Raw genomic sequence first — 13,208 nt, forward strand, 5'->3', positions numbered from 1 at the left:
GCCAACCCTTTAAATTGGATCCCAAAATGACTCACAAGAAGTTGAAGATCTCCAATGATGGATTGCAGATGGAGAAGGATGAAAGCTCTCTAAAGAAGAGCCATACCCCAGAGAGGTTTAGTGGCACAGGGTGCTATGGGGCAGCAGGAAATATATTCATTGACAGTGGCTGCCACTACTGGGAGGTGGTCATGGGTTCCTCAACATGGTGAGTGGATCCCATTTTCCTTTTCTCTTCTGTCCTCTGTCGTTAGGTTCTTAGGAGATTCAATTCTGTAGCACAACCATAATACCAATAAGTCAAGGTTAAAAGGTATGTGATGAAAACCACTGCTAGAAAAATTTGCCAGCTTTTTAATAAAATAATGGAAAATATACTGGGCTAGGAGATGGAAACTGCCACATCGCTCTAATTGCTGACTTTTTAAAGCTCTAGTGATATCAGCATTATGCATCTAAGTGTAAACTATTTAAGGAATAAACATATATCCTATTTGTTATATATTATATATGGTGTCTTACACAACTCAGATCATTCATAAATGTTTATTTCTCTCTCCTCTCCACTGTCTCACAGGTATGCAATTGGCATTGCCTACAAATCAGCTCCAAAGAATGAATGGATTGGCAAGAATGCCTCCTCATGGGTCTTCTCTCGCTGCAATAGTAACTTCGTGGTGAGACATAACAACAAGGAAATGTTGGTGGATGTGCCCCCACACCTGAAGCGTCTGGGTGTCCTCCTGGATTATGACAACAATATGCTGTCTTTCTATGACCCAGCTAACTCTCTCCATCTTCATACTTTTGATGTGACCTTCATTCTTCCAGTTTGTCCAACATTTACAATCTGGAACAAATCCCTAATGATCCTGTCTGGCTTGCCTGCCCCAGATTTTATTGATTACCCTGAGCGGCAGGAATGCAACTGCAGGCCTCAAGAATCCCCTTATGTTTCTGGGATGAAAACCTGTCATTAAGTTTCAGGAGAGCATATAATTCACTGGCTCTCTAGTTCAGCAGTTCTTCCCCTCCTACACCTAAGTTAGCGTTCAATATATGAGATACAAAATAAAGTTTGTTTGAAGCATCCAAAATAACTAGATATTGCAGATTTAATTTCTGTGCATTAAAGCTTGTATTTGAATTAATATATTGAGTTTTTCAGAACAAATTATCTGAGTAGTCTGTGTTCAAGCCATTGGAGAAAAATTTAGAAAATGCCTCTGTTGTCATTGGAGAATTAAAAATTCCCAATGATTTAAGAATATAAATTATATTGGAAGCAATTAGGGTAATTCTAGTTAAATAATGTGGAAAGATGCCCTGAATAAGGAGCCAGCCAGCCAGAAGGGGAGGTGGTCAGCCTTTCTAATACTGGCCAGTTTGGCCATGTAGAATTTTGAACAGTGTCAAATTATCACATATTATATTTTACTTTTGATGAAAACCTGTCATCAAGGGTTTGTTAGGAAACCATGAATGTGTATATGTAATATATAAAGTGAACATATATGTACTTTATATATATTCACTTGTGTATGTATGTATATGTATATTCACTTTATATATTACATATACACAAAAAACTTTTTTTTTCCAAACACCAACTCGAACTAGAACAAAAAACTTTTTAATTTGCTAATTTGAGTGAGAAATATACTGGAAGGGAAAATAAGTTACACCATCCATTTTTGTCCCCTAAAGGAAACAACAAAATCAATCAACATTTCTTTCTTCCCTCTATCCATCATTGCCTTCCTCCCTCCTGTCACGCACACATACACATGCAACCATGACATAGATAATGGGAAGAGCTTTATTGGATTAGCAGAGATTTACAGACAAGATTGCACAAGAGATGCTGTTGCTGGATAGAAAATTGATCAGGTAGAAGTGATGCTGTCTACTTGAGGATGGCCATCTGAATTGTTAAAACTTCTGTCATAGACTATTAAAAAAAAGTTTTACTACTCCCAAGTACATACAGTTATGAGAATTAGGCTTTTAAAAAGTTGCACAGTGAAGGCTCTTTAGGAACCTACTTTACTTAATCAGTAAAAATCGAGTATTATTGATGCACCAACTATTCCCATATAAATGTACTTGCATTTTCAGATAAAACACTTCTGATGTGCTCAAGAATGTCTGAAAACTGTTTTCTTAAATAGGATAAATAATCATTCCTTTTGCAATCTTGTTTACAGTATTTATTTGCTTAGCCAATCCCTCCACGCAAATGGAGACATAAACTTCATCCCAGTCCTAACCAGTATAGTTGAAGGGAATGGAGTCTTGTGGTCTATGATTTTTTAAAAAAAATTTCCATTGAAGGGATTGGGGATGTCAGAGAACCAGAGCTTTCCCCCTTCCAGGAGCTAAGTTGGCTTCGGAGGTCTTCTGGGATTTGTGAAAATATTACTGTTGTAAAATTACAAAGTGGTAGCTGTAACAACTCCCTCAGATTGGAGACTTGAAATGTCAAAACTCCCCTCTTCCTTTCCCCTAGTTTGGTGGATGCTCATTTATTAATTCATTCAATAAACTATTAGATGCCAGGTACCAAACTACTGCCATGGGAGTGCACATATTAACAAAATGCTCTACCTGCTGCCAAATGGCTTACTATTCTGTGGAAGAAACAAAGAATATAATCCTCCCCAATAACAGTTGTGTATTGTTTGTTCACTTAATGTGGAAAGCAAGACTGATGCAGACACACAAGGAAGGCTCAAAAATATAAATCTAGCAGCAACGTCATCTTTTTGTATTTTAAAGACCATATGTAGTTACTGCTAATCAGGAAATGAACAACCTCAGTAAAATTCATCAGTGCTGGTAAATAGTGTGCTGTAGTGGAAAGCTCATAACCTTTGGATTCAAATGATCCTAGTTTCTGTACCATTTATTAGCGTTATGACCTAGGACAAGTACCTCACTTCTCTGAGCCTGTTTCCTCCTCTGTAAAATAATGTCTACTTCACAAGGCTGTTTCAAAGGTTAAAAAAGATAGCATATGTAAACTGTCTAGCTCAGCGCTTGACATTTCCTAAGTGTGCCGTAAATATTAATTTCTTTCCTTATCCCCAGCTCCAATACGCGTAGCAGTGCTTTTAAAATGTATGTCCGTCATTTCTCAGTCACCTTTGTCTCTCCCTAGGGCGTATCCCCAAATTCTTAAACAAAAAAAATGATTTTTTTACCCTTCATCAAACTTTTCACTGGCTCCCTTAGCACCCAGTAGAAGGTCCCAACTCCTTACAGAGTCTGGCTTTTCATGTCCCTGTTTGCTTACACAGCTCCATCTTTTGTCACTTTCCCCCTCACATTGATTAAGCTAGCCAAGTTTAACTATTTGCACAACTATTCACACAAGTTATTCTCTGGGCCTGCAGCAGAAACATGATTAACAATTTTAATGCCCAGAGTAAACAACAGAAATTTTTCTTAAATTAAAGGAATAGTGTGAAAATGCTGTAAGTACAGAAAATGCAACCTCCATCCCAGTAGAACAATTTCCTTTGCCTTGCCCTTGGCTCTCCAAAACTGTTCATTTATTGTGGTGTCTTTTAGATTTTAGTGCCCTGGGACAAAGATCTAATTTCCCCACCTTACTTTTGACTCTATCCTGGACTACCTTTCCTCACCTCTATCTCTCTCAACCAGACTAACTTTTTATTCCTTAGACTTGATGATGCATCCCTCTTTGGAGATCCAAAGACACCCCAAGCATCCCCCTCTCTCAGCAATAATCACATTGTATAGCAGTGTTTTTCAAAGTGTGGTCCTCACACTGCCTATGTTAGAATCACCTTTAGTGTTTGTTAAAAGAATTGATTTTGGGTTCCCACTCCTGACCTAACCAGAATATCTGAGAACATAGGCAGGAATTTACATTTTTGACAAGCTCCTCATGATTCTGATGCACAAAAAATTTTAATGTTTAATCATCTTCCCTACTAGACTGAACACCTTGAGAGGAAGGACTGTGTCTTTTATTGTTGTTATATTTTTAATACCTGGCACAGTGCCTGGAACATTAGCTTGGCTAATGTTTATTGAATGAATGTATGAATGAAAAAATGAATTATGAAAGTTTCCCTCTTGTACTCTGATGTTCATAGTGATGTTTGTTACTTCCTGGGCAGAAAAGCTTGGTTACTACTCCATTTGAGCTGTATTAATTCTATTTTGCAGAGGTATCAAGGCTCGTACATAATAAATGATCATTGTCCTCCTCAAAAACTCTTTGGCAGTTATCTTGGGGAAATGTCTTTGGAGCATATGGCACCATTGTTTTCAGTAACATTTCAGTCTTGTCAAACTTTGTTGTTTGAAGGTGGATTTACATTTTGGTTATAGCCAAAAATCACTCAGAGCTAAGCCTACTTTAAAAAGTGGAGAATTAAACTGGGTTTGGAGTAAGCAATGAAGTTTGACTCTGAAGTCCCAAATTCTGAGCCAAACAGTGAAAAATGACTTCTAAGATACAACATGGTGACAAAGTACTCAGTGGGGGTGCGATGGGCCCCAGATATTTACTTCAGTTAACTTGGCTTTTATAGAATCCTGGCAATGCCATGGACCTAAAGAGAAGTAATTGGCTACCTCTAGCTAAACCCAGCTGGACAAAGAGAATAGGACCTGTATTTAACATTTTCAAAGAAGGTGACTCCATAAGCTTTTGTTATTGTTGCTCTACTCAACCTGTTCTCTGCAACTGTTTCTACCAGAAGATTATTTTATGTCTGCAATTTATGCTTGTTTCCACTTTTTATATTGTCTCATTGAAGAAAGCACAAAAATAATCAAAAATAAAGTAAAACCTGTTTTGAGAGTATGAAAGAAATTTTAATGCCACATTGAGGTTCTGGCTACTTGTAAGTAAGGGTAACTGCATCTGGATGTGTTTTTATTATACAATTCTATGTGTATCTTTGGCTGCAGTGAAATTCAGATTGCAGCAAAATCACTTATCTGTTCTTTTCGGCTAAAACACTCTAGGTGAATTTTCTAAACTTCCATGGTTTACATATTTATATATGACTACCAAGATGGAGCAGAGCAATCCACAGATGGACTTTTGAATAAACTCAAATATTTGATACTGCTTCCTCCAAGGAATGGAGAGTGTCAGGCAGGTAGGTAAGAACCACTCTTACACTTATTTCTAGCTCCTGAAGCCAACTGCAGCCTTGGAGCCAATGGCTGTATTTGGCTGTGTGTTACAGGTTGGCCAAACTGATTGCCATCAGGTCAGACAAAACTGCCTTTTATGGTGTAGTCTGCCAGCTTCAGACATATGCTGTATTGTTGTTATTGGCTAGACTATTTATTAGACTATTGTTGGACTATTTTTTATCAAATGCTTTACCCCACGCCTGTTTGTATTGGGAGCTCTGGACCAAGAGTGTCTCTCCTAGTGACAGAAATATGAGCATCTGTGGATTACACAGCCTCATCCCTCTCTACGATATTCCAGCCCATCCAAAATGCTATATTATGAATTAAATAAATATATATGTATTCATGAATTCTTGGTTGTCTCTTGCTGGAGTTGAATTGGGGAAGGACTAAAAGGAAGATGGCCATGGATTCTCCAGGAATTGGGTAAGTGACTAGGGGAAACCAAGGATCATATAATAGGTACTGATCTGGACAGAAAGGACCCAGGGGGTCTGGAGCTCAAAATCCAATCAGAAGACTTTGATTTCAGGAGCATGATATAGTCAAAAAGACCAAAGAAATGAAGATATAGGGTTCAAGGAAACATGACACATTCAGTTGTAGAGATTGGAGCAGAAGGTGAGAATTAAAGAACAAATAAAATCCCAGTGCTGGAACCCATTGATTAAGATTAGGGTAACACCAGAAGCAAGTGAGCTGACTTACTGTTAAAACACCTGGCCTGCAGGAGGAGACTGGGAGGAAGCCAGGAGGTCCCTCAGGGCTAGAATTGGGCATATCTTAATCAGATTTGTAGTGGCACTAAGACTAAAAGGGATCATGCGATATGAAGTGAATGAAGCAGGGCAGTCAAGGGTGGCAGCTAGAGAAGTGACTTGAAACAGGTCATCAGACCAGGGGCCTATAAGAACTACAGCCCAAAGGTAAGAGGAGTAAAATACAAAGGAGAAAAGAATTTGGAACATTGTGTGTTTAGTGGTTTAATTGAAGAGCAACCTAGCCAAATACCAAATATGAGGCTATTACCCATAGCTAAAATTTTAATATTTTTTTTTGTGTGTGTGTGATGATGTTTGGAAAGGCCATCTCCATTTAATGTGCCAGGACAGGGCAGATATGGGATTCTTTATGTTTCCCTATCTGAGAGTAGAATTGGTCCCAGAGTTTCAGTGAATCTGAGCCTGTATTTGGGAGGGAGGTGGTCTCAGTTATGATGGTTAGGAGTAACAGAGACCAAATAGGTTGCTACAAGCTTATTAGAAATGTATATAGCATGACAGCTAATGAGAATGACTCTCCTCCACCATGAATTTCCAGGAATGGAGGATCAAGGTGGTTTTCCTATACTGTTGGGTACAATACACAAATTACAATTGATTACAATTGCGACTGATCTCGTCGGGTCATTCAAGAGCAGTTCTTAACCACTAGTTATGTTCCCAGTACTCTTCTCATTTCTGTGGCGGGATATTAAGATGAAAAATATTCCTAACATTTATAATGGAGTACCCAATTCAATGCTGCTTCTCAGATAGTTTTACATCTATGAACTCAATGAGTTAATAGTGGTAGTTGACAAATGGAGCATTTACTAGAGACACTGGAGCGCAAGTGGAAGCTCTCACCAAGATCTAGCATGGAGACTTGTACATAGTAGGTGCTTAGTAAATGCTAGTTGAATAGAACTACAATCTGATAAGCAGAATGACAAGTAGGCCACCTCATACATTGTGAAGTTGGGTGAACTCACCAGCACCACATGTATAATCCCTCTCAGGCACATATTCCTGGTCCAGGATTCCTATGACTGCTTCTTTCCACTGTTCTTTAAGGCCAGGCTCCTTCAAAGGGAACAATTAGAAGAATTAATAAATTAGCCACCAGTAATGTGCTAATGGAGGAATGTGGGCAAAATTCACACAGAAAACAAGACATTGTTTCTCAGAAAACAAGAAATGTTAACAAGAATCTTCTAGGGAAAATGTTTTTGTGTCTGACTTGGGACTGACAAGTTGGGGAGGGCAAGCATCAGACTTTCCAGTTTAGAAGGGTCAGCCGACAATGCCCTGGCAGGCTAAGCCCCTGCCAGGGGAAATATTTTGGACCAAGAGGACTCTTTCAAAGGGGATATAGATGAGAACTGAGTCTCACTTAGCACAATGCCTGTGATCCTTCTAGAGTACAATGGCTGGCCTTGCACACAGAATGCAAAGAGGATCTGCTGCTCTTCCAGGCAGATTAAAAGTCCCAGAAAATGGAATTTGGGCTGATTTTCCCTTTGATGTATAGTGATAAGAAAAAGCTACTATGGTCAACACCTCTTTGTTCGACTTAACTCCCTCAGTGATAAGAGAGGGTCATGAGATAGCCAAAAATATGAAATTCACAGTAAGCAGCTGTCAAACACATATGGCAAGTCCAAGTCCAAGTCCAAGGCCTGACTGATTTAGTAGGTAAAGATACAAGGAATCACTTTTAGATTCAAACAGTTTATTATTTATACAGTGAAAGAAAAAGCAGTCAAAGATTCCAGCCCCAAATGGTCCTCGTCCCAAACAACAAAAAGGATGATACTGAAACACAAAGGACCAGAAGACTTCCAAGTGAGATGTGGGATACCTCACTGCTAAGAAGCCAATTATAGACTGCACTTAAGTGGCTTTATAGTCTGTAGCTCTATTCTGAGGGAAGTGGTTCAGGAAGTCTTGTACCTCATCAGAACCTGGGAGGTGGGAGGCTATGAAAATCTGTCTCATTAAACTTGCCAAGGGAGATAAGGAGGCAAGTGGGAGATGATCTTGAAGCAGCTCCTCTCAGGCCTCCCATCCCTTGTGCTCTGGAAGGATCACAGGCATTCTGCCAAGACTCAGATTAGCTGTGGTTCAAACCTTTGCTCGAGGGACCATTGTAGATATTGCCAGGTGACTAGGGTGCCAGGGTAGAGCTATTCTCATACAGAGACTAGCTGAAGGTCCAGGTAACTTCCTCAGGGCAAAGCAAAAGGAAGTAAAGTCAGGGTCTTTTGAAGTACCTCTTCTCTTCTTCCCTTCTGCTGACCTTCCATTCATGTCCTTTCATTTTTCTCAGTATTTTGGGAGTTGGGGGTGGGGATGGGGCAGAGATTAAACGCATAATTAGGATATAAAATAAATTCAGTCTCTGAAAGATTCAGTACCAAGGCCAGAGAATTCCAAGGCCTGGGTCCTTTGCTATCTCTGGCACTTAGTTTTTCAACTAGGAATTAAAGAGTATGGGTAATTTCTAAGGTCCCTTCTAGCCCTAACAGTATGAATTACCATAAATGCAAATTTAGTGAATGTAGTGATAGGAGCTTGATGTGCATACCTACCCCAATAATGTTGGGATATCAGGGCAGATCATCAGAAATCCTATGACTGGGACAGAGAAGTGGATGACATTACTGTTATTTTAGGACCATTATCAGAATCCCTTTTGGGGTGACTATCCTTCCCCATACACACTTCACTTCACTTGGACCTCCCTTGCCAATCCTCTGCTACCATTACTTTTGAGCTTTCTGCTTCAGCCCTCTCCCCCATCCTGCTTGATAACTGTACAAAATGCAAATACTGTTTTAGCTAGTGGTGTCTCTGTTTCAAATTTCAGGTCAGTCATCTGAGAATCTTCAATGTGTACATGCAGGGAATTGCCAAAGATATTCTACTCTCCAAGGGCAGAGCAGGTCACTTGATACAGCAACTAACAGGGGTCCTGTGTGCCACCTTCTCCAATTATGGTCTTCTCAATCCAAACTCCCACAGGTACATACCTTAAAAGGCAGAGGAGAGATCCTGGTACAGCCACCACTCCAAGTTATTATTCAGCCATTCATTTATTCACTCATTCAACAAATATTTTACTGATAGTCTGTTTGTGGCAGGTGCTGGAGTTCGGTGATGAATAAGACACATAATCCCTCCCCTCATGAGACTCATAATCTAGAGAGAAGACAGAGTATCAACGAATGAAGACTTTTTGAATCACAGGCGCTATCATTTATTGGTTGCTTACAGTATGCCTGGCACTATGCCAAGCACTCGAGATGCAGTGATTCATTCAATCCTCCCAGGAATCCTGTGAGGTAAAAACTATTATTGGCTCCCTCGAACATGAAGAGTTAATCAATCCCTGCGCCCATGCCCAGACCTGCAGATTCCTATATGCCTGGTGAGCTGCTAGCAAGGGTCTTAGCCATGGCTGCTTTGGGTACGAGGTAAAGTTTAAGGCCCAGCACTGAGGAAATAAATGACCCAGTGCAGCAGCTCCTGAAATCAGGGTTAACCGGGAAGGCCTTCCAGGTCTTTGCTAGACACCCCCAAAACTGCCCCCGACGCGATTTTCCCATCCTCTTTTTTCTCCCCTTTCCCCTCCGGCACCCCATTACCCTCCCTTTCCAGCCCAGCCCCTCCCTCTGGGCTGCCTCCTCTCTGAGTCATTTCCCCTTCTCCGCCCTAAAGACCTTGTCTTTCTCTTGGAATCCCTTCCCCTCTGGCAGGAAGTAGAGGAAGAGGAAACTGACTTTGGAAACCAGGTGAGCGCTTTCCCCAGCGAGGATGAGAAACGCCTCCCCGCAGTCCCCCAACCCACCCGAATTCGGAAGGACGGGAAATCCTGGGAGTTCCCTCGAGCCGTGCGTGGGAGGTGCCTCGCCCCGCCTGGTGTCTCCTGGGATGTGAGGAGGGAAGCGGTGGTCCAGTCGGACGGGCCTGTGTGGCTGCGACCGGCTCCGGCGCGGTGAGCTCAGCGCGCTGGGGAGGGACCCAGCTGCCGCGAAGCTGGGGGCACGTGGAAGGGTCGGATCCAGAAGCCAGTCATTGGGAGGAGAGAGGGGAAAAAGCTCCGAGCCGTGCGTGTGGAGGGTGCAAGCGCGTGCAAGTGGGCTGGTACGTGTATTGAGAAGGCATGCGTGTGTATGAAGGGGTGTAGAGAGGTGTGTACGTGGGGAGGTGCGCGTGTGCGGGAATGCTCGTGTGCGTGTGATGTGTGGGGGAGATGCGAAGATGTGATTTACACAGGTGCGGACGTGGGAGTGTGCGAGTGGTAACATGGAGATGCGTTCGAGCGTGAAGACTCACCGAGAAGCCCGTGGGGGATGTGTGTGCGTGTGCACGTGGAGGTGTGTGTGAGGGGATATAGATTTATTAATATATATACGTGCGCGTGGAGTGCGTGCGTGCGTGGGGGTCCGTACGTGGGGGTGTGTGCATGGGGGGGTGCGTGTGTTGGGAGTGCCTGCGTGGTGGTTGCATGCGTGGTGGGGAGGGGAGAGCGAGAAGGAAGGCGGGAGCCAGGTGCATGCGCAACTGAGAGTAAAGATGGCCGAGAAGCTCTTGCTGGCAGAGCTTAAAGTTAGGATTCTTAGCCTCTTTTTGTTTTTCTTGAGGTGGGCGGTAGGATGCACATGGCACCGTTTGAAAATAAGGAAAACTATTGACCAATTGACCACCTCCTTAAAAAAATGCCCATGGTTTGCATGTAAGCACAGAGGGTTCGTGAACCCACTGATGGTCATCTGTAGACCCTAGATTATGGTTTAAAACGGGGAGAAGATCCAAATAAATTACGTTGATATCCGCCATTGTGTCTTTTGATTCTATGAGAGAAAAAATGGAACAGCAGCTGTCCTTGGGTTGGTGTGGCTTTGAGGCTAGGTTTGCTGCTCCTGTTGGACATGGTGCCAGCAGAGTGGGGAGTGTAAAATGGGATCACTGCCTAGAGTAAGACTGTGGAAGGGTGCCTTGCGGTCTTCAGGATAAAGCTCGGCCCCTCCCTGGCGGATCACTAGCCACAGGTTTTGCGGGTTAGTTCCTTGATAAAGTTGGAAAGTGGAGATTTGTAGTTGCTTTCTTGTGTGATTCCCGTCCCCGCTCTCCGCCCCCAGCCCGGGCCCTGACAGCCTGTGGGTGGTGTCAGGGAGTATGAGTCTAACTAAGGTTGGGACTTCATTGGGTAAGTGACTAGAAGGAGAGCAGCAGACTTGGGTTCTGATCCCATCTTTACGATTAACTAACTGTGTGACGTTAAGCAATTTTCTTGATCTTCTTGTGCATCACTTTATTTATTTGTTTATTTATTTATTTATTTACTGAGACTGAGACTCGCTCTGTCGCCCAGACTGGAGTGCAGTGGCACAATCTCGGCTCACTGCAGCCTACACCTCCCAGGTTCAAGCGATTCTCCTGTTTCAGCCTCCCAAGTAGCTGGGATTACAGGTGCACACCACCACGCCTGGCTAATTTTTGTATTTGTTGTAGAAATGGGATTGTGCCATGTTGTCTAGGCTGGTTTGGAGCTCCTGACCTTAAGTGATCCCCCTGCCTCAGCCTCCCAAAGTGCTGGGATTACAGGCGTGAGGCACTGCACCCAGCCTCACTTTCCTCATTTATAAAATGGTAGTTCACAGGGTAGTTGGAAGTTTAAATAAGACTAAATAAATTCCCAGAACATGGGAAGCCTTTACTAAATGGCTGCATACCTAGGAATAAATAACATGTGTATATATATATATATTTTATACACGTATGTATATATATATACATTTGCAGAAAAGTTAAAGCTATAAGTTTTATTTTGAAAGAATGTCTTAAACTACTGATTTCTTTTGGTTTCTTGTAGGCATACCTAGTTGTGCTGTCAGCCAAAGCCCACCAAGTTCATCCTGTAAAGTCACATGCCTGAAGTAAGTGGGACTTTATTTGGAATTATTTGCAGTGTTCAAGTAGACAATTATTAGTCCACCATCAACTCTCACTTGGATTGCTGCCATGGTCTTCAAGCCTTCACATTTGCCTGCTTCCCTCTTTCATTCTCCATGTTGCAGTCACAGTTATCTTTCCCTCTGAGAGGCAAAATAGCCTACTGGTTTGGAGCACAGACCCTGGCGTCAGACATATCTCCTTCAGATCCCAACTGCACCCTGCTCCACCACTTTCTAGCTGTGTGATCTTGCACAAATTACTTCATTTCTTTTTTGGGGGATTTCAACATTTTAATTTCTTTTTAATATAAGTCACTTTTTGCAAGCTAGGAAACAGATTCAACCTAAGACAATCTAGTCCTCTGGAGATCCAGGCTGAGTCTTTCGATTTTTAGCAGAATGACATCATAATATAAGGTGCTAGCAATAGAGTTATAAACTCTAAATAATAACCACGTATCTACATTTTTCATTAGGAAACAACCAAAAGTCCATTACTTAAAGACATGATATACAGAACATATTGATCTACAAAAGACCCAACGACCCAAATTATATGCTGCCCAACCTATTGGTGAACTGGATTGGAACTGGCCAAGAATTGGTAAATAGAGAAAGGGTTTACATTTTAAAAACTTCCTCTGTGGTTAAAAAAAATTCCTGGTTGTTATCAATAAGAAAACAAGTAAAAAACGTTACAGAGGGATCCACACTGATATTTGACTTTACCAAGGTCTTCCACCAGAACATGAAGGTAGACATAAGTGTAGGAGATTAGATATTGAGATATTTTAACAATAAATTACTTAGTAATAAGAAGTTAGACATACAGCATTGTTCCATTTGCTGCAAGAACAAATGGACAATGAAGATTATTTAAAAGAAATGTTCAACTCTAAAGAGGGTGGTGGGAACAACACTTTCCACTAGAGAATAACCTCCCATTTTCTCAGACAGTTAGCATTGCTATTCTTCCGTAATACATATTCATATGGAAAAACTTGTCAAGAGCTTTTGCCAGGGCCAGGAGATGAAAAATAGAGCATGTTTTAATTAGCAAATTGTAAGCTCAGTTAACATTTTTTGGGATGGACCCATACAATCTGGCCATTGTTTTGTTAAACTTCTGTAAACTGCAGAATTCCCTAACCCTTAATTAGCTTTGGTTTTTGCTCAATATCCTGAAGCTGGGCACAGTCTCAATGTAACTCTTCTCCTAGGGGCTGAAGTGGGTGCTAGTTATCAAAGTTTGGAATGTCATTTTAGAAGCAACCTCTAGAAGTAATCCTGGTAAGCCCTAGAA

The 13,208-nt window shown here is 41.7% G+C and overlaps 1 protein-coding gene and 2 long non-coding RNA genes across 9 annotated transcripts in view; 2 read left to right on the forward strand and 1 right to left on the reverse strand.

Annotated features, from left to right (window-relative positions):
- The window catches only part of MID2 (midline 2), a 101,389-nt gene extending 100,289 nt beyond the window's left edge, over positions 1-1,100 (forward strand). For all 6 annotated transcript variants that reach the window (XM_009235148.3, XM_054544942.2, XM_063721035.1 and 3 more), the window contains 2 exons: positions 1-208; positions 578-1,100. In XM_009235148.3, the coding sequence (XP_009233423.1) occupies positions 1-208; positions 578-980 (611 nt within the window). In that variant the 3' untranslated portion in view covers positions 981-1,100. The remainder of the gene's footprint in view (positions 209-577) is intronic.
- Positions 23-10,183, reverse strand: LOC134760877 (uncharacterized). Its single transcript, XR_010138931.1, has 4 exons — positions 9,796-10,183; positions 8,978-9,146; positions 6,938-7,028; positions 23-273 (listed from the first exon to the last, which is right to left on the reverse strand). It is a non-coding gene; the product is annotated as an uncharacterized LOC134760877 (long non-coding RNA).
- LOC134760876 (uncharacterized) overlaps positions 9,129-13,208 on the forward strand; it is a 24,717-nt gene continuing 20,637 nt past the window's right edge. The window contains exons 1-3 of one of the 2 annotated variants that reach the window (XR_010138930.1): positions 9,129-9,739; positions 11,824-11,887; positions 12,382-12,509. This is a non-coding gene — a long non-coding RNA (uncharacterized LOC134760876). The remainder of the gene's footprint in view (positions 9,740-11,823; positions 11,888-12,381; positions 12,510-13,208) is intronic. The other variant, XR_010138929.1, reaches the window with a different exon arrangement.

Source organism: Pongo abelii, chromosome X (genome assembly GCF_028885655.2).
Source record: "Pongo abelii isolate AG06213 chromosome X, NHGRI_mPonAbe1-v2.0_pri, whole genome shotgun sequence".
Taxonomy (NCBI): domain Eukaryota; kingdom Metazoa; phylum Chordata; class Mammalia; order Primates; family Hominidae; genus Pongo; species Pongo abelii.